We start from the raw sequence: 26,866 nt of genomic DNA, 5'->3' as shown, positions 1-26,866 counted from the left end.
CCCTCTTTGTCTCTCTCTCTCTTTTTCTCTCCAGCTCCATAATGTTTTATTCATCTCTAATGCTCTCTCCATGTGCTGTTGCTGTTATAAGTAAGTCCCAAGGTTGTTTCCTGTGTTCACTGTGTGAACTAAACTGTGTTCTTGGCTAGAAATAGCTGTACAAACCAAGTATTGTATCTTACTGAACCTGTGTTTTGTAGTTGTCCATGACCATGAAATGCACTTTTGTACGTTGCTTGGGATAAAAGCATCTGCCAAATAAATGTAAGGTAATGTAATGTTCCCGCAGTTCTAATCCCTGGTGCATGTCCTGCATATACATGCCTATGTACATGCACATACATGCGCATACTCACCATGCATGATGCAATTCATTGCAAGCGTGTGTTTATATGTGGCTTTCTGAGTGTTTGCTTCTCGTACTATATTAATTACATGTATGTGTGTATCTTTGTATGTTAGTGTGTTTGGTTAGCATACATTTGTTTTTTTGTGTGTTTGTCTGGTCAGAGAGGAAAAAATTCAATTGAGAGGGAGAGAGAAAGAAAGAGAAAGAGACGGAGAAAGTGCAAGAGAGACAGAGAGAAAGGTTTAATTTAATTAGATCATTTAAATTCTACACAGGGACAGATTATTTATTTTGTGTAATTCAAATTGATCTCATTTCTCAGAGCATGCAGGGAATTGTGGGAAACAGTGGGGAATTATGGGAAACCATGGGTAATTGTGGGAAACAGCAGGGAACTGTGGCAGATGAAACCTGTCTCAGTGGATGCATGATGAACGCTCCACCTGCATGTTTTACCTCTGAGAGAATGTTCCGGAAACTCTGACGCGTACAGTCAAAGATACCAGCAGGAGGCAGTAACTTAGTCTCCAAGCCAACCATCGCATTACAGCGGGAAAAGATGGAGACGGACGATAAACTTCCCCACTCTGTGTCCGCGCGCGGTCTGGGGCCGTCTGTGAGGTACTTAAGCGGCAGAACTGTGCGTGGTGAAGAACAGGAGGAGGAGGAGGAAGAGAGAGGGATCTGTAATGGAAGAGGGAGTGAGAGGGGAATAATGGAGAGAGATTGAAAGAGACAGGGACGGGTGGCGGGGAGCGGTGTCAATATCGCCCCCCTGAGGCCGGATGATGGATTGTGTTGAAAATGAGAAGCGAGAGGCTGTGCGGGGGAGCTGTGATTGAGTCTGTTGCCATGGCGATGCGGCTGTTCAGCGGGGGGCCGCGGGACAGGCATACAGTGCTCGGGCGGGGTGAGGTACTGAGGGGGGATTTACCGGAATCTCCCCTGGACCCGCTCTTGGCCCGGCAGTGTACCACCCGCTCCCCTGGACCCCCTCCTGGGCCTGCAGTGTACCCCCCTCTCCCCTGGACCCCCTCCTGGGCCTGCAGTGTACCCCCCTCTCCCCTGGACCCCCTCCTGGGCCTGCAGTGTACCCCTCTCTCCCCTGGACCCACTCTGGGCCTGCTGTGTACCCCTCTCTCCCCTGGACCCACTCTGGGCCTGCTGTGTACCCCTCTCTCCCCTGGACCCACTCTGGGCCTGCTGTGTACCCCTCTCTCCCCTGGACCCCCTCCTGGGCCTGCAGTGTAACCCTCTCTCCCCTGGACCCACTCTGGGCCTGCTGTGTACCCCTCTCGCCCCTGGACCCAATCTGGGCCTGCAGTGTACCCCCCTCTCCCCTGGACCCACTCTGGGCCTGCTGTGTACCCCTCTCTCCCCTGGACCCCATCGAGGGGGAATCTGTGTGTCAGGATACCGGGTGGTCATGGAGACACTTGTACTTGCCGGCCTGCCGATCTCCCCTCCTCTCATTCTGCAGCCGGCTGTGACTCAGAAAACGCCACAGATAAGATATCAAAAGTTTGGGTGGCGGTCGGGCTGATGCTGGCTCTGTTATCTCATCTTTGCCTGCAGCGCTCTGTAATTGGACGATATTCAGCACCGAACACTGCACACTGATGCGTGTTGATACTGTCACACATGAAGGATCCGCCAGGGAGAGTGCGTGGTGATTCGAAAATGGAAAGGGGGTAGAGAGAGGGAGAGAAAGCCAGAGAAGATGAAGAGCGCAAGGGAGGAAGCTGAGGATATTGAAGGCTAGCGCTCAAGTCTCTTCCCAGCGCTGCCCATTCGTTTCCCTCCTTCCATCTCTCCCTGGCTGTGGCCCACGGTTCGACACCCCGCCCTGCGTCAGACTGAGGCAGGGATTCAGGGTCAGAGAGAAGGGGGCCGAGAGGAAGACAGCCCCCCCCCCCCCCAACCACCGGAGAGGATCTGGCAGTGAGGCCTCAACTCACCAAGGGGTGACAGCGAGTCAAATAAATCTCCATCATTCTGACACCGGAGGCACCAGAGCCCCCTCCACTGCAGCCCTCTCTCTCTAAATGAGACATCCGAGCTGACAGCTACAAGCATGTATGCGTGCAGACACACACACACACACACACACACACACACACACTCACAGTAGGACAGTAAAGAGTCCTGCAAGACCATGGTGCCATTTCGGACTGTCTGTCTCCAGGGGATCTGGTTCGATCCCTCAGATCAGACAGTGACTTGCCCTCCCAACGGCTTCATCAGTTGCTCAGGGTCAAGGGTCATCGAAAGGGAGGAGCCTGGCAGCGCTGGAGAGATGGGAGGAGCCTCTCTTGACACCCGTCTGCTGTCGAAGTGATTGACAGCCTGAAGTGCCTGAGGCGGAGGGGTCCTGATAAATGGTTTATGGGTCACACGTAACCGGTCACTTCCTGTTTCCTCTGGGGAATTCTGATTCTCCTCTGCCAGGGCAGATCCGACCGGCGCGAGTAATTACCACAGAAATATGGCAGACGCCTCCCGGGAACACAGTGCAGGTGACTGGGTGCATGGTCTGAAGCGTGCCTGACAACTCTGTGCCAAGACTGAGTGACAGGGTCCGGCTCTAATGACAGAGATGCAGTGCCGTCCTCCACAGATGTGGAATGGGCAGTGAGGGAGATTGTGATTCTGTGTTTGCCTGGGCCAGGGTCCCCAGTCTGTCACAGATTGAATAACATGTGATCAACTAGGGACCAGAAGGGAAGCTGACACTGATTGGTTGTTCAACTGCATTATTTGAGTTGAATGTGTGTGTGTGTGTGTGTGTGTGTGTGTGTGTGTGTGGTGTGTGTGTGTGTGTGTGTGCGTGTGTGTGCGTGTGGTGTGTGTGTGGTGTGTGAGCATGGACCCACCACCCCGCAGCATTATTCCTGTATGTGACCCAAGTCAAAAGTTTTGCCTGCATACAAAAATTTCACCAGTACTGCCCTGTAGCACTGCTGTAATCTTTACGTTGCTCCACAGACAAAGTCCCCCTCAGAACAGATCACCCTCTACCACAAACACACCGTTCTTAATGAACGTAACATTTGTCCCAACCTCTCTCATGCCATGAAAATGTGGGACACTGCCCCCTGGCTTGCACAAAAAGAACACCCCCCCCCCACAGCAGGTCTCCAGTCCGATTAGAGGTGGGGGCCTTATATAGCACCCTCCACCTCTACCCTGCCATCGTCTGATCCTCCACCTCTACCCTGCCATCGTCTGATCCTCCAGCTCTCCCCTTTATCCTCTAGAGCCCTCGTTTGCCTGACCTTAACACATACTGCACACGAGAGAGAGAAAGAGAGAGAGAGAGAGAGAGAGAGAGAGAGAAAGAAAGGGGAGGGGAGAGGGCAGGGCAGACTTAAATTCGGAGAGAGAGAGAGGGAAGAAGTTCCGGAGAGAGAGAGAGATGAAAGGAAAGGAGAGGAAAAGAGGGAAAGTGATTTGGAAGTAAGGGTGCACCAGGGATTATATGTGCACAAACTGAGGGGGGGTGGGGGAACTCAAAGGAGAGTAAAAAGGGGTGGAGAGAGTGGAGTGTGAGAAAGAGAAGAGAGGAGGAGAGAGAGCACGACAGAAAAGAAGGCAGGAAGCGTAAACACGCTGTCACTGAATTTCAGACGGTGATTTATTGAGAGCACAGGCGAGAAGAGAATTCATATATACGCAAACAAAGGCTGCTAGTAAACACACACAGAAATACACACATACACAGACACTCACTGAATCGCACACACACACATAAACACGCATGCTGAAGTGCACACACACACACACACACACATGCACACTGAAGCTGTAACCGGACCAAAGACAGCGCAAGGCTGAAACTCTGGACTCTTAAATTCTCAGCGAAACAGAGGAAGAGATTTCCAGGACACTGCTGGAGACAGAGGAACCGTCTGCTGGAAACACACTGTCACTGAGAGAGGGAGGAAGAAAGAGGAGAGAGGAAGATAAAATACTGAAGAAGAGGAAACAGTGAGCAGCAGGGGACAGACGCTCCACAGGTAACTGCGTCCCGTTTAAAATGAGCCCCTACGACAGGTGACCCAGGGGGCCACAGAGAGGGCGACAGCACCTGGAGAATGAAGCAGAGGTATGGAGAGAGCTGCATATGGCTGCGTGTGTGGGGTGGAGGGGGGGTAATGGCTGCGTGTGTGGGGTGGAGGGGGGGTATCGCTGCGTGTGTGGGGTGGAGGGGGGGTAATGGCTGCGTGTGTGGGGTGGAGGGGGGGTAATGGCTGTGACTACTCTACCTTACATTCAAGTTTATCCTGTTACAGCTTCTGCAGATATGACTGTTTTTTTCAGTTTTTAATTTTCTGTGACAGAAAGTTTTTTTTTCACATTTAATGTCTATGAGTATTATGTTCAGTGAATGCAGCGTTAAAAAACTACATCAGTTAGCTGTTGCCCTGATTGCGATGACAGGGTAGGTGTGATATTCATAGAATTTGGTATTCATATTTGTATATGCTAATGTTAATGGTTAATGTATGGACATGCTAATACATATATGGACATGCTAATATATGGACATGCTAATGCTAATGTATGGACATGCTAAGGAAGATCGGTGATAACAAGCACAGCAACCTCTGAGTAAAGGTAAACAGATCTGCTCTCATATTCCTCCGTGAAAAGCAAAATCAACATCAAAAGAAACCATTTCCCAAAAATTCCTCAGTTATGCCCAATATTTACATCTCTGGCTGAAAATGAAAAACATCCCCTTCTTTTAGGAGAGGAAATGTCCCACCGTCTGAGGGACAAAGACCGACCAAAATCTCAGCATTATTATTATAAGTAAGAGAGGAGGGAGAAAGGAGTAAGGGAGTTGTAAGAGCGGAGTAAGAGAGAAGCGAGAGAGGAGTAAGGGAGTTGTAAGAGAGAAGTAAGGGAGGAGGGAGAGAGGAGTAAGGGAGTAAGAAAGGGGAGAGAGCAGTAAGGGAACAAGAGAAAGGATGACAGTAACACAGGTGTGATGAACAGCATACATATTTTCGGTCGACGGAGGTGTTGCCACCTGGTGGACAAATATGGCCACCAAATCTCAAAGCTGAGCTGCATGACTGTTCTGTCCAAGAGTGAAAGATGTCAAACATGTCAGTGCAACAGACGAGTACACTGTGTATGAGGTGAAATAAAGACAACGTCTGTCTGTCTGTCTGTCTGTCTGTCTCTCCACGCAGGGGCTGGTCAGATGTTCTGAGATGCCACGTATCCCTGTGTTGTCGTTTGTGACCCTGAGCTTGGCCATCATGCATAGGTGAGAGGTCACAGGTAACCAGGTTGAATCTCCCTGTTGGTCACTTCAGTGGTGAACCACTGAATCACGCTGAGCAGCGGTGAAATTGAAATAAGATGAAAAGCTGAAGTGTACTTTCAGGGTCTCTTTGATGCTTTTTCCCTTTTCAAATACAAAACCACATGCCACAGTAAGTACTCCCATAAAGGTTGACAATAATAGGGATAAATCTGTTTAAATTCACTGGCAGTAAAGGGATTGTATGTGTGATCTCTTCTCTTTGCTTGATCACCTTTCCTCTGGCGTTCTCCACCCCCCCCCCCCCCCCCCCCCCCCACCCCAGCAGAGGGGTGGTTCTGGGAGCTCAGTATGGAGACTGGACTGATTCAGATCTTCAGCCCACCATTCAAAAGCTGATGAAGGGCTACAACCGTTACCTAAGACCCAACTTTAATGGTGAGCAAAGGAATTACAGGGCATACACACAGATACACAGACACGCACACACACACAGAGACACACACCCAGACATGCACACACAGACACACACAAACGCGCACACACACACAGACACACACACCCACACGCAGACAGACACATATACACACACACACACACTGATAGTGTGTGTGTACTCTAATGAGAGCTGTATTCTTGGGAAATGCACACAGCTGTAAGAAGCAGAGTTTCTCTCACTGCAGGGGGTCCTGTGGAAATTGGAATGAGCCTGGATATTGCCAGCATTGATGCCATCTCAGAAATCAACATGGTACGTCTATACCGAACACACACACACACACACACACACCATGTGTGGAGGTGTGGAGTAATTCATTTTCTTCCTTGTTATCAGTTTGGAGTGGAACCCAGTTAACACTTATCTCAGACTCTATATTATCAGCTTCAAACCCAGTGGCTGTAATGATCTGATTGATCCCTTGGGTGCGTGGGTGTGTATATGCGCGTGTGTGTGTGTATATATGTGTGTGTGTGTGTGTGTGTGTATATGTGTGTATATGTATGTGTATATATGTGTGTGTGTGTGTATATGTGTGTGTGCGTGTGTGTGTATATGTGTGTGTGTGTGTGTGTATATGTGTGTATGTGTGTGTGTGTGTGTGTGTGTATATGTGTGTGTGTGTGTGTGTGTGTGTGTGTGTGTGTGTGTGCACACAGGACTACACTGCGACCATCTTCCTGCGGCAGCGATGGCGGGACTCGCGGCTGGTGTTTGTGGGGAACGAGAGCGTCAGTGTGGACGGGCGGCTCGTCTCCCTGCTGTGGATCCCCGACACCTTCATCCCCGACTCCAAACGCTCCTTCCTGCACGACGTCACCGTGGAAAACCGCCTCATCAGGATCTTCAGCAACGGCACCGTGCTCTACGCGCTCCGGTACGCCGGTCTACGCACTCCCGCATGGAGCGCTACACACTCTACACACTCCCGCATGGAGCGCTACACACTCTACGCACACAGATGCTGATGGCCTTATGATTGACCTGCCGACGGAGCCGCCATCGGGCCAGTACCGGGCCGTGCGCATCTCACTGTGGCTGGCAGTGGGCTGACTGTGAGCTGTTCTCTCCAGTGAGGAACTTCGCGTTTCGTCCCACACACACAGTGAGGATCTTTGAGTGTCATCCCTTCACATTCAAATCCAGCTGTAATGAGCTTTTGTGTGAAGGACAAAAGGCTCTGTGTTCCTACAGCAGTTAGTGCACACACAACACAGAGCACTAAAGAGACAGCACAGCATTTCACTAACTAAAAACTTTCAGAGCCGCAATTAACAGCTACAGATAATACTGTTAGCATGATATACATTCTCTCTATCTATCTGTTTCTATCTCTCTCTCCTTCTCTCTTGCTCTCTCTCTCTCACACATTCTCTCTCTCTTCTGCCAGAATCACAGCCACCATTGCCTGCAACATGGACCTGACCAAATACCCCATGGACCGACAAGTGTGCACCCTACAGCTGGAGAGCTGTAAGTAATACACACTGCATACACACACACGCACACTCTCACATACACACACACTACACACACACACAAACACACGCACGCGCTCACACTACACACACACAAACACATGCACGTGCTCACACTACACACACACACGCACACACAGATACAAGCGCACACACACACACAGACACACGCACAATATTTCATAATTCATAGGTCTCTGTTTACGGGCTCATTAGTGACCAGCTGCTTACCGGTATGAACTGAGCCCCCTGCTTCAGGCTGTTTCTTTATTAGAGAGCCAGAGCTGCTCTGTGAAACACACTCACTGGGGAACTCAAGGAGGGGAGTAGATTCTCTTATTAAGTGGGATTAATAAAATGGACAGCAGATGCTATTTCAGGCTCAGTTCTGTCCGCAGAGTCAGTGTCCTTACTGAGGACATAAATAATTTAATGGTGAATTTACACTTTTTATTCCCAAACAGTCACCACCCTGTGGTGCACGGATGAGCCCCCCATGGCTGAGATCTGGGCCGTCCCAGTGCTGACGAGGGGTGTGATGATACAACCGGATCACCATACAATATGATCTGAACAATACAATGCGATACAATTTCTCATAATTTATCGCAATATGATATAATTAATAAAGGTTAATCTTGAAACCATATGATGCGATTAGCTGTGATGTGAGAGTAACCATTGGATTTGACAGATTCCCCCAACCCACCAGTGTGTGTGTGTGTGTGTGTCTGTGTGTAGGGGGGTATAACCTGCAGGATGTGGTGTTCTACTGGACCCGTGGTAATGACTCTGTGAGGGGATTGGACACACTGAGGCTGGCCCAGTACAGTGTGGAGAGCTACTACACCACAGTGACACAGGCTGTCTATGAGACAGGTATCTGCACCTGAACACTCACCTGAGACAGGTATCTGCACCTGAACACTCACCTGAGACAGGTATCTGCACCTGAACACACACCTGAGACAGGTATCTGCACCTTAACACTCACCTGAGACAGGTATCTGCACCTGAACACACACCTGAGACAGGTATCTGCACCTGAACACTCACCTGAGACAGGTACCTGCACTTGAACACACACCTGAGACAGGTACCTGCACCTGCTGTCTGACTACTGGATGGACAGTGCTTAGACTGAGCTGTGTGTCTGTCTGTGTGTCTGTCTGTCTGTCAGGTCTGTACCCTAAGCTGGTGCTACACTTCGCTCTGCGCAGAAACGTGCTCTTCTTCATCCTGGAGACCTACGTCCCCTCCACCCTGCTGGTGGTGCTGTCCTGGGTGTCCTTCTGGATCAGCCAATCATCTGTCCCGGCTCGGACCTGCATCGGTCTGTTAATCACTCTCGCGGTTAAACTTACACTCTCTATCCCAAACTTCCAGAGCCCACCGCCCACTGCATGGGCAAACGCATCTGAGGCCCAGTGCATGCAGCAGCTGCAGTGATTCATCTGTCAGTGGAGTGTGTGTGACCCCTCCCATGATGCAACAGTGGGGAAGTGTTCACCTACCCAAACCATCACCTTCCTCTCTCATCACCTCTCTCTTTTGCTCTCTCCATCTCCCTTCTCTCTCTCCTCCCCCAAACTCACTCTCTCTCTCTCCCTCCGTGCTCTCCACACCATCACTCTCTCCCTGCCTGTCTCTCTCTCCTCCCCCCCTCCTCACTCTCTCTCGCTCTCTCTCTCTCTCAGGTGTGACCACTGTTCTGACTATGACCACGTTAATGATGGGGGCGCGCACATCGCTGCCGAACGCTAACTGCTTCATTAAGGCCATCGACGTCTACCTGGGCATCTGCTTCACCTTCATCTTTGGGGCTCTGCTGGAGTACGCCATCGCCCACTTCTGCACCATGCAGCACCAGACCATCGGAGACCTGCAGAGAGTGAGTCTGTGTGATTCAGTGAGTCTGAATGAGTGAGTCTGTGCGAGCGAGTCTGTGCGAGCGAGTCTGTCTGAGTGAGTCTGTGTGATTCAGTGAGTCTGTCTGAGTGAGTCTGTCAGTACGAGTGAGTCTATGATTCAGTGAGTCTGTCTGAGTGAGTCTGTGAGTGAGTCTGTATGATTCAGTGAGTCTGAGTGAGTCAGTCTGTCCATACAAACCCCTGGTCCGCGCGTGGTTAGTTTCCGGGTGCATTGTGACCATGCTGCCTGTTGCAGAGCGTGTGGGAGGGTCCTCAGTCTCGTCTCTCACCAGGAGCTGCAGAAGGACCTGGAAGAGTCCAGTGGGAATGGTGCCATACCACTGGTTAGCTCCGCCCACCCCAGGCGACCGATGGAATTAGACCCCGCCCAGCCGGAGGAAGTGGGCCAATCGGCTGGCGGCAGAGGCGGGGCAGTGCTGAGGGTGCAGGGAAAGGGGCGTGGCCTGGGCTCTGTTAAGGAGGCGTCCCGTAAAGCCACGGCAGCGTTCAGCGTGCAGAACCCCCACAACATCGACCGCCACGCCCGCACCGTCTTCCCCCTCGCCTTCCTCATCGTCAACATACTGTACTGGCTTTATTACCTCTTCCTCTGAGAGCAGTGGCCTTTTCAATCACTCTATCTCTCCATCACCCCACCCCTCTGCCTCTCTGTCCCTCTATCCCTCTACCCCTCTGTCTCTCTGTCCCTCTACCTCTCTGTCTCTCTGTTCCTCAATCACTCTATCTCTCCATCACTCTATTCCTTAATCAATCCATCACCCCATCCCTCTGTCTCTCTGTCCCTCCATCTCTCTGTGTGATACATCTCTCTGCCCATCTCTCTGTCCCACAATCCCTCTGCCCATCTCTCTGTCCCTCAGTCACTCTATCTTTCCATTACCCCATCCCTCTGTCCCCCTATCCCTCAATCACTCCATCTCACCATCCCTCCATCAGCCAGCTTTCTCCATCGGTCCATCACTCCATGTCGCATCATTCTATCACTCCTTCACACCATCTCTCCATACCTCAATCACTCCATTCTTCCATCACCCAGCCTTCTACACCACTCTCTTCCTTTATCACTCCCACACTCCTCTTACCTCCTGGCTTCTGCAAAGGAACAAACAAAAATTCCAGTGTGACTCCAGGGGCATATAACTGTAATACCAGAGTTCAACAACAGGGGGTGATATACACTGTAACATAGAATATGGTTATTGATGTAGCAGAGGTAGTTTGGCCCATACCTGTAATAATGGCCTTCATATTGTGCAGAGTGATACATTTCCTGAATACAGTTATATTACTGAATATTTCATTTGTCACTTTGATGATCTTGTTGAATGTAAATCGTGAAATTCATATCTGTATCTGTGTTCTATTTGCCTATACTTGTTTGTAATGCTGTTACATTAAAATCGTGTTAAGGGTATAATCTGAGTCGTAATTTCCAAAATGGTTCACCATTTGAATACCTACCCAGCAACTTCACCATCACCAGAAAACCTGACTGCCTTGCAGCAGCACCAGGAGGATTTGTCTGTACAAACCAGAGCTCTACCAAAGGGTTAAAACAGCACATGTTCTGTCTGGCCAACTGTCTGCCTGGTTAGCTAACCAATTACTCTAACAAGCGGTGATCGGGACACTGCAGAATACTTCAGGAGACAAATCTTGTGATTTGTCACAGTCTTGTTTGTCTCTTCTTCACCAAAATGTTAGTTTGTCCTTATTTAGGAAATAATTGACATGTTTCATTGGTTTTTTTTAATGTTCAGCTCCTTCAAGGGGGACTTTAAAGCTACATAAACACAGGTAAAAACAGTTTAATTGATCCCCAATTAACTGCTGCCTTTTGCACAGATATAATATGTACTGACTTGCCTATCTTAGCTTCTCCAAAATCTTTGCTTCATGCTAATCTGTCTGCAGCGTGAAGTAAGGCTATGTGCGTGCAAAAAATATTTGTGAACCAATGATTTTGCTTGTACGATACGAATGATATTTGTGAATCTAATTTCAATTCTGTAAGGTTCATATTTTTTTTTAAGTTATGAGACAACACGCGCATAAAACGCGTTGCGACGCTGGGTACCCTGCAAAAACACGCTGTTCAAAGAATGCGTTCCCAGGGCGGATCAGGGCTGCCGCGATTGGCCAATTGGCCAGACGAGCTGCATTCGAACGTGACAAACTACCCAACCGCTTCCGCCCTCTGCAACACTGATTGGCTAAAAATGTGACCGGTGCTCATGCTGGCCTCTGATTGGTTTTGACGTTAATTTAAATTTTCAGCGGTCCGGCTCTACTCCTGTTGTTTCGGTGTAGCTATTTTTCGTTTTTTTTTCCTTTTAGGTCGCAGCAAATACAGCTAGCAGCTATAGCTAGCGAATACTTTCAAAATATAACAGTCTATAAACAGGAATTAGCTGACAGTCCATTATGTCTTTTCCAAGAGCTCCTCTTAAAAGATTTAACGAGTCAATGGGTAAGTTGTGTGTGTAACTGGTGCCTGAATGAGATAGAAACCTTGATATATGAGCTAATCTGCTGATATGATAACGCTATCTGGCTGACACTAGCATTAAACTGCTAATCTGGCTTTATAAATTCATACCTGCGATTGGCGAAATAAAAGGCTTCAAATTAACTCTCGAACTACGGCAATGTATTGTTCGTTTAAGCAAGTGCTAACAAATAGCTAGCTTGCTAAATTAAGCTAAAGCATTGGTAGCCGAGTCAACTTTTTACTAGCTAAGATTGTTTATTTGTCTTCAGGTTGCGCTCCTCCACCGGGCACATACGAGGTGAAAGCAGGCGATGTAAAAGGTGCTGCTTCCTTCCACAAAGCCGAGCGGTTCAAGCCGCCCAAAGGTGAGCTGTGCGGTGCTGTAATTTCGCTTGACGTTCGCTAGACGGAACGAGCTGGCCATAACGCAGTTAGCATGGATGAGTTTAAGGAGAGTTAACTGTAGCGTTTTTGCCGTCGGTAGCGTTTGAAGGTCTCATTTTGCATCGTTCAGCTACTAGGAAAACGTAAGTAGATTAGTTAGTTGGCTGTTCATTTTGTTTTCCTCTGTCTTATTTGTTATGGTCAGCTACTGCTGGTCAACCCTGTCCTGCAAAAGATGTCCTGGCCTCGCCTGTGCGTCGGTCACTGTCTGTGGATGGGCTGGTGAGTCCTTACGTTAAAGCTGCTACAACAACGTTTAGAGTCACCAGTGTGATCTGGTTCAGTTAGTCCTGCGTCAGTAAGACCTGGTTCAGTATGAAGTTCCGTCTGTCATTTGTTCTGCAGGTGGAACCGTCCAGCTTGAAGAAGGACAAAACCGCAATTTCCGTGCAGACCAAGCAGCAGAAATTACTGGAGAAAGAGGTAATCGCTCGCCCATATGAGATTGCATTTACTATTTTGGTCTTTGTGTGAGTGCTGAATCAGGACGATGTTTCAGGACATAAACCAGGTCACACAAGTACATTGTAATATTCTATGGTGTTCTAAATTTAGTGCAGCCAGCAAAAATCTTTGTGGAAAGAAGTGATTTGGGAATGTACCATTATGTAGCTAAGGCTGCAATTTGAGAAACACTGATTTGAGGTATGTGAGTGATTTTCATATTTATGACATGTAGCCAAACGGGATATTCCTGACATTCTCTTCCTGCTCTGCTGGTGTTCCCTCCAGAGACTGTTTAAAAAAAAAAAAAAAAAAAAAAAATGGACAAAGCTACTGTGACGTCACCCATTGACTCTCCGTGGGTCTCTAAAACACGTTTTGAAACTCAATGGCGGGCGCGGCCATGTTGTCGATTTGGAGCCAAAACCATAGAGTTAAGCGGTCTTGTGATTTTGTAATGTGATTGACAGTCCGGTGCGGAAAAGCCCATCAACCTGAACGAACGATTGCAGAACGAACTTGATGCTAGCTGACTGTCTGTCGTTATGTTTTAAAATATATTATCACATGTTTACGAGTTTAATTTCCATCCGTGACTGTACTGTGTCATGTAATCACGTTATATGTATGACATTAATAATACAATTATGTTCAGTTATCTTCAATTTATGTTTCTCAGCAAAACGAATATGCTTAGCTAGCATATCAGCTTACCAGTGAGCTAGGTAGGCTATCTGTGGTTAGGTCACGCATTAGCAATATGAACCACAGGGGAAGAACATCGACTACACTGATGGTCAATCAATCAGAGATGTGTAGGCTACTGGTGATTTGACTAGGCTCATTTTCGTATAACTGTCTGGTAGACCTGCTGTTAACCGAGCAAGTTATCGTCGTAGGTTTTCGCCACAGTCAGTTAATGAGCCAGTAACTCATACTCCACCTCCCACCCCAGTGACCATAGACTGTAGCCCCTACTGTAGCGTAGTTATTCGCAGTAATCAGGAAGTGACGCAAACTGTACCTCATTGGTCCACAACAAATATTATAATAGTGTCCAAATGACACAATAAATCATGAAATCGACCCATGGACAGTCATAAGACGAATAAAATTGCATTACATTACAGGCATTTAGCAGACGCGCAAGTCGCTCTGGATAAGAGCAACTTTTTTTACATAGCATTTTACATTTATATCCAGCTGTATAAATGGATACATACTGAAGCAATTTCGGTTAAGTACCTTGCTCAAGGGTACAACAATATGACTGTATTTTGGCCACATTTGTACCGTAGACTTACATGGAAACCGGATATGAAAACACCTATACTGGAGCCAACCATAGTGGCGCTAGTGAGCAACCAGGAACAACAAGACCAGGAAATGAGCTTCAAAAACGAAGTCTGGTTTTGGCCGCTTGGTTCCCTCCCCCTGCTCTTCCGTGGCCCCTCCCCTTACCCTGCCATGCCCCTCCCCCGCAGATCCGGTCCCTGCTGCAGCAGCGGGCGGAGCAGGACCGCAGGCTGCAGGCACTGGAGGAGGACCTGCGGAAGGCGGAGGCCAAGCTCCTGTCGGCCGTGCGCGAGAAGACCAGCCTCTCCGCCAGCGCGGCCTCGCTGGAGAGACAGCTGGGAGACCTGAGAAAGGCCAACGAGTTCCTCAAGACCAAGGTGCGTGCGTGCGTGCGTGCGTGTGTGTGTGTGTGTGTGTAACTGTGTGTGTGTGTGTGTGTGTACGCGTGTGAGTGTGTCTGTGTGTGTCCGGTGTACATTTTGTGTTTGGCCAATGAGCTATCAGCCCTCGCTGTCTGAAGGGCCAGTTTAAGGTGTAAGTGATGATGTCATTGGGGAAAAGCAGATCTGAGAAATCCTCTCCCCTTTCCTGCAGTTCTCCACTGATGTTTCAAAGAAGAGGATCAACTCTCTGTCTCTGGAGCTCATGGAGGCCAAGAATAAGCTCGACTCTAAAGACAAGGTGAGATGCAGGTGATGTCGTGTCTTTGGTCTGTAGCTCAGGGTCAGTGATGTTGTGTGGCCACACCCATGAGCGGTTCCCATGGTAACGGTGTGCGTGGTTGCTGCAGGAGCTGACTTACCTGCGCATCAGCACGGACGGCCAGGTGAAGGTGCTGCACACTGACCTGGAGGCCCAGAGAGCTACGCTGCAGGCCCTGAGGGAGCGCAACAGAGACCTGGGTGAGATGAGTGCCGCTGATCCTCCCCTGATCCTTCCGCTGATCCTCCCCTGATCCTTCCGCTGATCCTCAGCTGATCCTCCGGCTAATCCTCTCGTTAATTCTTCCGCTGATCCTCCTGCTGATCCTCCACTGATCCTCTCACTGCTCCTCCACCGATCAGTGGGACAGGGGGCAGGAGCGCTGCTCTTCACTGACCTTTGACATTTTGACCTTTTTCTAGAGGACCTCCACCAGGAAACGAAGAACCAGAACGAAGAGCTGGAGTCTGAAGTGGACAAACTGCATGGTGAGTGTGAGAGTAATGTGTGCAGGTGTGGGAAGTGTGTTTTTCCTGTTTGAATGAAATGTTTGACATTGGAGCTGTTAAAGTTAAATATGTTACATTACATTACATTACATTACATTATAGGTTCTTAGCAGACGCTCTTATCCAGAGCGACTTACAACAAGTGCATTACAAAACTCAGAGACAAGCGCTTTACAACATTCCTGCAAGAGAGCTACAATAGGTATAACTTTGCTTAGGTATAAGTGTGAATTGTACACCCTATTTTTTTTTTTTTTTTTTTTTTTAGAACAGGGGGAGATGGGGCTCTGTGTCTGTGAGGGTGAGGGGGAGATGGGGCTCTGTGTTAAATGTCTCTGAAGCTTCCTGTTCCTGTTCAGCTGTGATCCAGGGCCTGAGGGAGGAGACCAAAGTCTTGCAGCTCTACCTGGACACGGCCACCGATGAGATCCAGGTATCGCCTGCGTCTTTAGCTCTTGACCCTGTTTCTGCTGCATTTCTGCCTAACACTGCACTCGTATCTAAAAGGTTATGGGTTCGATTCCCTGGTGGGGTACTTTCTGTGGTGCTCTTGAGCGAGGTACTTTAGCTAAATTGATTCAGTGAGTATCCAGCTGATAATGAGCTCTGTAGGAGGCTCTGGAAGTGTGTCTGTGCTGAGTGTGAATGTAAGGACTGTAGATGCATTAAGGCTGCAGGTGGAGCGTGCTGTATAATCAGTGTGAATGTAAGGACTGTAGATGCATTAAGGCTGTAGGTGGAGCGTGCTGTATAAGGCTGAGTGGTGTCCCTCTCCCCTCCTTCCTAGGACTTGCGCTTGAAGGTGCGGGAGCAGGAGAAGATGGACGTGCGTGTGTCAGAGTCTGTGGCTGAGCGGGGGTGAGCTCACCTTTCCCTCCTCATTCTGATCTGCTCAGGCAGGCAAGCAGTGCAGCTGTGAAACAGCGAATGTGTCCTGTGCTGCTCTTTCCAGGGAGCTGCAGAAACGGCTAGATCAGTGTACCCAGGAGCTGCTGGACTCCCGGAATGCACTGGGGCAGAAGGATCAGGAGCTAGCTCAACGTGACCAGGAGCTTCAGGACTCCCAGAATGCACTGAAGCAGATGGAGCAGGAGCTAGAGCAGCGTACCCAGGAGCTGCAGGAATCCCAGAATGCACTGGTGGAGATGGAAAAGCAGCTGGAGCAGAGTGCTGAAGAGCTCCAGAATTCCCAGGGTGCATTGGGGCAGCAGGAGCAGGAGATGGGCAGGCTGAGGGAGGTGCTGAGGAGGACGGAGGAGGAGTTGGACCAGCGAGTCGCTCTGCTTGGAGAGAGGTGTCTGTTTCTGGAGCAGGAGAGAGGTGGGGACCAGCCATCACATCCTGAACATGTACCTACTGAACACTGCAGCCACACGGTATACTGTACACTCACCTACTGAACACTGCAGCCACACAGCATCCTGTAAGCTCATCTGCTGAACACTGCAGCCACACAGCATCCTGTAAGCTCATCTGCTGAACATTGTAGCCACACAGCATCCTGTAAGCTCATCTACTGAACACTGCAGCCACATAGTATCCTGTACACTCACATACCTTCTCTCTGCACATACCTTCACAGTGCCAACCAGCCATGCTTCCTGCATGTGATAGTCCCGCCCACAGAGCCCATGAGTGTGTGGTTGTTTCTGTGTCTGTGCGGGCGATTCGTTGGTTGGTTGATTGACGGATGCACTCTCTGCAGGTCGGACCCAGGAGGAGGGGTTGCGGAGGGTGCAGGAGCTGCAGGCGGAGGTGAGCGTGCTGGAGGAGAAGAGGAGGAGCGAGGAGGAGAAACAGCAGCAGCTGGAGGAGGAGTGCACACAGCAGGCAGAGCTGCTCACGCAGGAGAAGGTGATCCTCACATCCACCAATCAGGAGAGCAGCTCCACCAATCACAGATTATGTTGCTATCAGACAATAGAACAACAGCTGCTGTGATTGATGGATACCTTCTGACTTGTGGTTGCTTCCACCAATCATCATCATCATCAGTTGTTAAAGAACACCATTTAAAAGAAGCTCAGTCTCTTCTAAACAGTGTTGTTGCCCCCAAACGGGGTCATAATCTACAGTACTTTTATTTTACTGTCCATTCCCTCAGGAGCAGGTCTTACCATCTCTCTCTGTCTGTCCCCCCCCCCCCCCTCAGGAGCGGTCGAGCTCTCTGGCCTCCCGCCTGGAGCAGCTGCAGGGTGAGGCGGACACTGAGCGTAAGCAGCTGGAGGCGGAGCATAAACAGCTGGAGGCGGAGTTAGAGGTGAAGCGGAAGCAGCTGGAGGCGGGGCTAGAAGAGGACCGGAAACAGCTGGAGGCGGAGAGGAAACAGCTGGAGGTGGAGCGTAAGCAGCTGGAGGCGGGGCTAGAAGAGAAGCGGAAACAGCTGGAGGCGGGGCTAGGGGTGGAGTGGAAACAGCTGGAGGCAGGGCTAGTGGCCGAACGGAAGCTGCTGGAGGCGGAGCTGGAGGAGGTGCTGGATGAGCTGTCTGCGATGGAGGCGCAGGAGCAGCTGAGTGAGGAGGCGCAGCAGCTGCTGCAGCAGGAGAACCAGCAGCTGCAGCAGGAGCTGAAGGACATGCAGACCCTGCTGGACAGGTGAGACTCCTGCCAGGAGGTGGATGGAAGTACTGCTGACACACATGCTAGCGTTGGATCATCTGTGCACTTTCTCTGTGCACTTTCTCTGGCCGCGTGGCTGAAGACGATGCCCTGCTGATGAGACTGAGGCTGAGTCACTGTACCTGTGTGTCTTTGTGCGGAGATGTGTGTGCTCACAGGAACCCGCTTACAGCTGGCCGTGCTGCTCTGTGTCAGAAGTAAATCTGAGCTGTGTGAGGAACTGCTGTTTGTTTTGGCACTGAAAGGTGCTGATCATCATGCTGCTCCTCACAGGAAGAAGACTGAGTTGAAGAGCTGGGAGGAGCGCCACCTGGTGGCCATGAGGAAATTACAGGAGGAGCACAGCAGCTCCCTGAGGAAGATTGGAGACCTGAGTACAGAGCTGGAGAGGTGACTGCATACCTGCGCATACCCGCACACATACCTGCGCATGCATCTGCACACACCTGCGCATTCACCTGCACATCCACATGCGCATACCTGCAGAAATATGAACTAACAGTGAAGGCGTGGCTCTCGTACCACAGCACAAGGAAGTCTCTGGGGGAGGAGCTGAGCCGGGTGGAGTCTGGCAGACGGGAGCTGGAGGAAGAGCTGAGGAAGACGAAGGAGCACCTGGAGGAAGAGCGTGTGCAGTGGCAGGATGTCAGGAAGTCCCAGGACAAGGCCAAAGAGGAGTTTGCTCGGTGAGGTGATCCCTGTGTGGAGAGTCTAAATGCAGCAAAGCTTTTCCCAGTGTTTATTTGAGCAGGACTCCCCCTAGTGGCTGTGTTTGGAGGTGCAGTGAGTAATGATGTCTGTTCCTCCAGGATGCTGTTGGAGGTGCAGACCAAGCTGGCTCAGAAGGAGGCGGAGCTGAAGCATACAGAGGAGGCGCACGCGGAGAAGGTGGGGCGGCTGGAGGAGCGGGTGGAGCAGGAGCGCAGGGAGAGGAGGCAGGAGGAGGCGCAGAGGGGAGCTCTACTGCAGGAGCAGGCTGCTGAGGCCCAGCTGCAGTCCCAGGTGGAGCGGCTGGAGCAGGAGGTGCTGGAGCTCCAGAAGCGCATGCAGGAGGAACGGGAGGAGGCGGAGAGGAGGCTTGCGGAGGTGCTGGAGAAAAGGTGAGCTTCAGGGTCCTGACAATACAGGGTGTGACTCTGCATTTTAGAGTGGCATTTCTGTCAACCAATGAGGGTGCTGCACCTGTGACCTCAATGGTCGAATCTGGAGCAGCAAGGGATTGGGGGTGTGGTCATGATCTCTGACTTTGCTTTTAGTCTTTTAGCTAACTTCTAGCTAGCTAGCTAGCTAGCCAGTGCCAATCTTGCTAGCTTTATAAGCCAGCCAAGGTGGATGGTAAAAGACATTCTGGGTAATGTAGGAAAATAACACACTGGAGCAGATCCAGAAGCCTGACAGGATAACAAGTGGAAAAATGATAAAGTAAAATATATTACATTACAGGCATTTGGCAGACGCTCTTATCCAGAGCGACGTACAACAAAGTGTATAACCAAAACCAGGAACAGGTGTGTTGAAAACCCTAGAGGGAAGTACAGTTCCAAGTGCAGCAAACGACCGCATAGTTTGACTTGGACCCTGTAGGTTAATCTGATCAACACCGCAGAACACACATCGGATGGTAAACCCTGGAATAAATAGTGCATCACTGTTACAGGTTTACTAATGATGGCGGTGTACTAGCATCAATTTTCCTATCTATTTTCAGAAAGTGTAAAAATACTTTCAACGGCACGATTTGTCATTTCGCAATTTGTATACACGTGTTTTTTCTCGCTTGGACTGAAAGAAAACAGGACTCTGTCACTCGAGATAAGAGCGTAAACTGCAGAACAAACGGGACCGCAGTGTGAACACGCTCTGCTTCGCTGCTGTCTGAAGGATGAGAGTACTGTCACTCTGCACCGTTCAGTCTCCTTAAATTTAAAAAAATTCTAATATTTTCAGTGTCTTTCAATGTTCTAGCAAAAGCAGAAAGAGGAGAAGCTGACGCTCAACAAACCAATCATTTGTTTGATCTTTTTCATGTTTTATTTTCAAGGTGTAGACTCACTGTTGCACCGATGCATTCTGGGTAATGGCATCCTGAAGCCTGGCGTGTGACCACACTGCTCATGGTGATTTCTGTTTACCCAGCATTCCTGCAGCAGACGAGGCGGTGGCCTGGAGAGGGCGCTACGAAGAGCTCTACGCCAAGGTGAAGCCCTTCCAGGTGAGCCGCTGGGCGTGGTCAGCCCTGACGCTGCCATGGAAACGCTCATGCATGCAGAGGCGGAGCTTAATTAGCCTGTCACTGAGGCCATGTCTAATGCATGGAGTTAGGGTCAGTGGTGTAGGACGGGGTTGGGGTCGGTGGTGTGGGACGGGGTTGGGGTCGGTGTGGGACAGGGTTGGGATTGGGGTCAGTGCTGTGGGACGGGGTTGGGGTCGGGGCGTGGGACGGTTGGGGTTGGGGTCGGGGTCGGGGCGTGACCGCGGTCTCTGACGCTCAGGAGCAGCTGGACGGTTGGGGTTGGGGTCAGGGCGTGGGACGGTTGGGGTTGGGGCTGAGATTGGGGTCGGGGCGTGACCGCGGTCTCTGGCACTCAGGAGCAGCTGGACGGCTTTGCGGCGGAGAGGAACGCCCTGCTGAACGAGAACGGTGCCACGCAGGAGGAGCTGAACCGATTGGCCGACGCGTACGCCCGTCTCCTAGGACACCAGAACCAGAAGCAGAAGATCAAACATGTGGTGAAGCTGAAGGAGGAGAACATCGGCCTCAAACAGGCAAGTCCCTGTTTGTAATGTCCCTAATGTTATGTAATGTCCCCGCTGTGTGTGTGTGTGTGTGTGAGGGGATAGTGGGGTGGTAGGGTGTGTGAGGGGATAGTGGGGTGGTAGGGTGTGTGAGGGGGTAGTGGGGTGTGGTAGGGTGTGTGAGAGGGTAGTGGGGTTGGGTAGTGGGGTGTGAGGGGGTAGTGGGGTGTGGTGGGGTGTGTGAGGGGGTAGTGGGGTGTGGTAGGGGGTAGTGGGGTTGGGTAGTGGGGTGTGGTAGGGGGTAGTGTGGTGGGGTAGTGGGGTGTGTGAGGGGGTAGTGGGGTGTGAGGGTGTGTGAGGGGGTAGTGGGGTGTGGTAGGGGGTAGTGGGGTGTGAGGGGGTAGTGGGGTGTGGTAGGGGGTAGTGTGGTGGGGTAGTGGGGTGTGAGGGTGTGGTATGAGCAGGGCGGTGGGGTAACGTGTGGACCCGTGCCTCTCAGGACGTGCTGAAGCTGAGGGCTCAGGTGGGGAAGCTGAAGAAGGAGGTGGAGCAGCTGAGCTCGCGGGACGCCCCGCGCAGGTTCGACCCGACCAAGGCCTTCAGACTGGAGAGCAAGGAGAACCAGCACCCGCCAACCCCGCTAACCCCGCTCACCCCGCTCAGACAGGGTGAGCACCGCGCAGTGCTGTTATATACATACATACATACACACACGCACGCACGCACGGCTATCCCTGCTCCGTTTTATCCGTGCTCTTTCAGGGGTCTGACCTGCTGTCTAACCCTAACCCTAACCTCTTTCAGGGAAACGGAACATGGTCTGAACACTCCGCTCTCTGGATGAAGTGCTCATCTTCAGCCAGCAGTGAAGGCCAGTGGGGAGGGGGGGGGGGTTCATTAGGCTGTGGCGATTGTAACGTGTTCAGCCGTTTATTCTGTGTTTACCTGTGTGTCTGTCCTGGGGGGTTCTCTGTTACCCCCGTTAGAGATGAGTTTAATACTCTGAATCCTCTGGCCCTTATTAGTCTTCCTTTTGAGGCCTAAATCATTTTTATATGACCTGTCCTGTCTCTGCTGAGAGACTCGGTGGATTTTAGTTTTCATGTTCGTGTGCTGCTCTGGCTCCTGTCCATAGCCTCGGCCCCCTGTCCTGTAAATATTTACTCTGTCCCTGCACCCTGCACTGGTACTTGTGCTGTCCTGAATGAAACTCTTTCTGCAAGATTTTTATAGTATAGTAACATTCATTGCTTTTATCTTTTGCATTTAACCAGGGTGCGTGGTCATTTGTATGTTTTTATTCTTGTGAAAGACTAAAATTCATGGCAGTTTTGAAATAAAATGATTCACTACCAACTGCTGCTACATGAGTTTATTGCTACACTAACCTGATTGAGAATGCATACAACATAAATTCTGCTTTTGCTCTGATTACACACACAACTGAGCTCAGTGCTAAAGAATTGGAGCAGTGCACCCAATGTCCACCAGAGGGCAGTAGCACACCTGAGACAGGATTTCAGCAATTGCCGGTCAGTGTTTGTGGATCCACCAGTTTATGCGGCAGGTTTGTGTAATGCAGTGGCCCCGTCTGAAATCGAGTTGAAACGGGGCCCTCTTGGGTTGTTTCAGACCAAAGCAGCTTCAGTTTGGAATATTGAATGATGGTGGGCCTGTTTCATTGCTGCAACATTCTCTGTACTGGAGGGCATGGGTACCGTTTCTTTCAATGCGGCTAGCCCTTCCAGCACTACACCTTGTGATACTGCACTCACCCAGTGCATAGTACACCCACTCTAACCCACTCTCACTGTAACCCACACCCACTGTAACATGCAGAAAGAGGGTGGAAAAAATATTCCTCTAAAAGATGATGCCCCCCCCCCCCCCAGTGGAAGGCTGGCTTTGTACACCAGATTGATTTGTGTTTCTGTATCCAGAGAAGACAAGCAGTCCCAGCTCAGTCCTATAAACCAAAGAGCTGCTCATGACTCATTCTGTGGGCAGACTGCTTAAATCACGGCAGAGCCCCCGCCAGCGCCTGGACGTCCCGGGACACGTGAAGCTTCGCTGTCACCGGCGGCAACATGGCCGTTAAAATGGATTCATGGACAGAGAGCGGTTATCATCAGCAAACAGCAGATATCACTTCAAAGCACGAGCAACGGCCCCGCCTTTCACTGCGAAGCCAACAGCTGTGCGCGATGGCGCCATCACGTGGGCAATGGCGGTATGGACAGAACACTGGGCCATTCGAACCTCATTCTGAAGCGCTTTAGTGAGGACAGTAAATGTAGTCAGAGATGGTAATAGCAGGGCTTGTTAAGCTGCTTGCTGTGCTGCTCTTAATTCTGCTTCAGGACAGCAGAGGGACTCAAGGACACTGCTATCGCTGACCATGTCTGCCACCCCAGCAGGCACCTGCCGGAGCCTCAGCCACACCTGGGCCAGCGTTACTCTAAGCTGAAAGGAGCAGGCGGCTCTGAGCGTTCCGGAATGTGGCGTGGGGGGGTCAGAAGAGGGCGTCGGCCTGAGTCAGTGCTTTTCGTGCGTGCTGATTATGAGTATTTAATTTCCACACACTCCCATTGCCTTCATACAGTAAAGCAGAGACTACATTTCCATTATCTCTGCTCTGCGGATCGGGGGGGGGGGGGGGTGTGAGGGGTGAGAACAGGTCATGCAAAACGTTGCTTGAGTTGTTTGGATGAGGGCAGAGTGATACTGGGAAGAGTTTGTTCAGCACATGCAGTATTTATACGATGTAACTGCATCACTTCCAGGGAGAAAGTTTGGGAGCAGGAGTACAGGAAGGGGACTTGGACTGCCAGATCTGTTCAGTGTGCTCAGGGCGAGGAAAAGCTTCCTTTACTGAAAGGATGAAAAGAAACGCAAAAAACAGGAGGCCCAGTGCTGGGATTTCAGAGCAGAGCTTTGTTCACGACTAGCAAACACGAACGGCCATAACTGAGGAAAAATCACACAGGGAATTCTGTCAATCGGAACATTTTTCACCTCAAAACTTTCATTTGAAAGACGGGAACATCAAAAACATAACAACAAACGAAGCTAAGGACAGGTTTGGCTGTTTCCCAGAAGTAAAACTGCATAATAGTCCTTCAACTTCCCCTTTTTCAAAAATCACATTTCCTAAATGAAAACTTCATCCACGCATTCTGGCGTTAAACCAGGCAGCTCACACGGCAGTCTGTCCTCACGCTGCAGCCTCTCTGTTCTGCTTTCACCTGGAAAACCTCGGCCAACCTTGAGTTCCACCGTCACGAGTGGGACAATGTGGAACCAGCTAACCTAAAGGACAATCATCTATTAAGACATTGGGCGTAGACTGGCTTTCTCACAGAAATGCACGCTTACACTTATGATACTTAATTAGGTTTGCATCTTTGTTATACTGTTACATTTCTACTGTGTTAAAATTCTGTGCTACAGTCACTTGTTGCTGATGTAATATGTGATGTTCCACTCCACCAGCTTGCCTTGCCTCGCCATCTATCCCAGCATGCCTTGCAGAGGCGTAGAATGGGCTCCTGTTGAAATGAATGGAGGTGCTTACGAAGCCGCTTCTTGTCGGAGGATGTGTGGCTCCAGCCGCGAGGTGTGGACTGTCTCCTGAAATCAATGGAGAAAAGGAGAAGAAGAAGAATGCACTCTCTGTCCTCCTTAATCTATTAACAAGCTGCAGCCAATGATTCCCCCTCATCAGAGTTTATTCAGTCAGGCCAGTGATTAGGACATATACATGCTATTTAATAGGTGACAGACGTAGGAAATTACTACAACATGTGACAAATTGACATAATTAAATGCCAAATCGTTAAATAGTTATATATGTGGCATGTATTTTAACAGTTTATCTCTCTGGTATCTAATTACATCAATTTGTCACATATTGTAGTAATTTGTTACACCTGTCACCTGTTAAATAGCATGTATATATTTTAATCACTGCATTCACAGAACTAAAGCCTGATAAAGGGGAATCAGTGCAGTTAGATTGAGGAGGAAAGAGAGTCGTTCTCTTCCTTCGGAGTCGTTTTCTCTCTGTCGATGCGCACTCCGTTCCTGTCGATGCGCACTCCGCTCCTGTCGATGCGAACTCCGCTCCTGTCGATGCGCACTCCTTTCCTGTCGATGCGCACTCCGCTCCTGTCGATGCGCACTTCGTTCCTGTCGATGCGCACTCCACTCCTGTCGATGCGCACTCCGTTCCTGACGAGACGTTTGGTGATGTGATGCCCAGAAGCCTGTTTGGCAGAATGCCCTGGCAGACTGGCACCAGACTGGCACCAGGACCGGCCCTCAGACTGGCACCAGACTGGCACCAGGACCGGCCCTCAGACCACACCTACGCAGAGACAGGCCAGGTAAAACTCCTCCTCACAGCGATCTGCTTCATCCAAAACTGTGCCTATCCTGGCTCAGCAGGCATGGAGAACTGGCCAATAATATGATTTTAGCAACCCCCACCCAAAAAGAAACAAAAACAAAAAATATAAATCGGTGTCACAATCATGTGATGTCATTGTCCAATTTGATTCAATAATAAATCAAATGAATGAATGAATGTAGTTTATTTCGGTCACACATTATAGGGAACAAAATTTGATCAAACTCAATAAAAATACATATAATTATTTGCTACTTAGTTTTTTTTTTTCTAAACTGCAAGTCAGTTGATCATTTGAAAACAGGAGGGTTATTTTCGGTAATGACCTAGAGCATGAAGACTGGACACTGGTGAAGAACCCCCTGATTATTTATACAGTCTGCTGAGTAAATAATTGAAACGCATATTTCCCCTGTGACTGAACTTGACTCAGGTAAACACGCAGCATAATTAATCATTCATAACCCGCTCCCTCTCTTAATGCCTTCATAAGCCATGCGAGCAGAGAATGGAATGAAGCGTGCTTCTGGAAGAGAGGTGGAGGGAGAGGTGGTTTGGGGTGAGCGCTGCCTGGTGTCCCGCTGAGGAGAGTTTACCTGCTGAACGCTGCTGAACTCTGTGGGGCGAACGAGCTCCTGGGCCTCGTTCTCTTTGTGTGTGGGGCAGGTGTACATCAAAGCATGCTCTCTGTTCCTCTGGCCGAGGTCTGCAGATCTCTGAGCTGTCAGCCATAGATATTCAGTTAGGGGTGTGGAGAGCGGTGTTGGTGTTAGGGGCAGTGTTTGGTCAGGGGTGTAGGGGGCAGTGTTGGTGTTAGTGGCAGTGTTTGGTCAGGGGTGTAGGGGGCGGTGTTGGTGTTTGGGGCAGTGTTTGGTCAGGGGTGTAGGGGGCGGTGTTGGTGTTAGGGGCAGTGTTTGGTCAGGGGTGTAGGGGGCGGTGTTGGTGTTTGGGGCAGTGTTTGGTCAGGGGTGTAGGGGGCAGTGTTGGTGTTAGCGGCAGTGTTGAAGCCTTTACTGTTTAGGCTGATGGCTTTGTTGTTGAAGGTCTGTAATCTTTTTCGGTTTTTCCGTAAACTTCAGCAGACAGATCTGTCAAACAGAGAGAAGCCCAGGCTTCTGACTGCAATACAGAACAGGCTGAAGGACAATCCTCCCTTAAATCACCGTCCCGGGACTGCACAGCAGCACTGCCCCCTGGGGCTCATATTTGCCCCCATATCAGAAGTGACGCTGCGCACATTTTAAGGTTGTGTTTGCGTTCGACACTCACGTTGGCTGTTCATCAGTCTCGTATATTTATAAATCAGCAGCATCAAAAGGAGCGGCCATTTTAATCCGGGCTGTAAATCTGTGACAAAGTGAAGACTGGAAGAGCCGAATTTCCTCTGGATAACCTTCCTGTGTTTAAAATGCACTCTGCTTCTAAAGTAATGTGATTTGATCTAAATTAAATGCATATCATTAAATGCATCAAGATTCTTTTCTTCCGTGATTCATTGATCAGCCATGGATGCAGACAGTTTTGACAAATTGCAGACGGATTAAATCACTTTAATGCTAAAGAAATGAATTAGATTTATTAGCACTTTCACCCCTGCATGAGGTTTCTATGTCTAGTGCCCATTTTATTTTTATTAAACCAGCATGTTTAATGTCTTAATTTATTTTTATTTTTAGCAAATGCAG

At 49.9% G+C, this 26,866-nt stretch overlaps 2 protein-coding genes across 3 annotated transcripts; both read left to right on the top strand.

The window, feature by feature from the left end:
* Positions 1-3,757: 3,757 nt before the first annotated feature.
* Positions 3,758-10,946, top strand: gabrp (gamma-aminobutyric acid type A receptor subunit pi). Of its 2 annotated transcripts, XM_035408477.1 has the most exons (11): positions 3,758-3,805; positions 4,208-4,365; positions 5,551-5,627; positions 5,950-6,062; positions 6,308-6,375; positions 6,783-7,000; positions 7,514-7,596; positions 8,343-8,480; positions 8,782-8,934; positions 9,299-9,492; positions 9,805-10,946. In XM_035408477.1, the coding sequence occupies exons 3-11, from the start codon at positions 5,572-5,574 to the stop codon at positions 10,123-10,125; spliced, it is 1,344 nt and encodes a 447-aa protein (XP_035264368.1). In that variant the 5' UTR covers positions 3,758-3,805; positions 4,208-4,365; positions 5,551-5,571; the 3' UTR covers positions 10,126-10,946. The 2 variants fall into 2 exon arrangements, with proteins under 2 accessions (XP_035264368.1, XP_035264369.1); XM_035408478.1 differs by lacking the exon at positions 3,758-3,805 and having other exon boundaries at positions 3,825-4,365; positions 5,953-6,062.
* An 863-nt stretch (positions 10,947-11,809) lies between these two features.
* LOC118222230 (hyaluronan mediated motility receptor-like) lies at positions 11,810-22,129 on the top strand. The gene is made up of 20 exons (XM_035407643.1): positions 11,810-12,002; positions 12,293-12,388; positions 12,613-12,689; positions 12,813-12,890; positions 14,396-14,584; positions 14,802-14,888; positions 14,998-15,109; positions 15,332-15,397; positions 15,778-15,851; positions 16,206-16,276; positions 16,371-16,738; positions 17,124-17,272; positions 17,571-18,013; positions 18,311-18,427; positions 18,565-18,723; positions 18,847-19,137; positions 20,174-20,249; positions 20,627-20,803; positions 21,273-21,441; positions 21,578-22,129. Exons 1-20 carry the CDS (start codon positions 11,957-11,959, stop codon positions 21,595-21,597), a joined length of 2,865 nt encoding a protein of 954 aa, XP_035263534.1. The 5' UTR covers positions 11,810-11,956; the 3' UTR covers positions 21,598-22,129.
* Positions 22,130-26,866: the final 4,737 nt, after the last annotated feature.

The sequence above is a fragment of the Anguilla anguilla genome, chromosome 3 (genome assembly GCF_013347855.1).
Source record: "Anguilla anguilla isolate fAngAng1 chromosome 3, fAngAng1.pri, whole genome shotgun sequence".
Lineage (NCBI taxonomy): Eukaryota > Metazoa > Chordata > Actinopteri > Anguilliformes > Anguillidae > Anguilla > Anguilla anguilla.
Note: the sequence above shows the minus strand (reverse complement) of the source record. Positions and strands in the feature narration are given on the sequence as shown.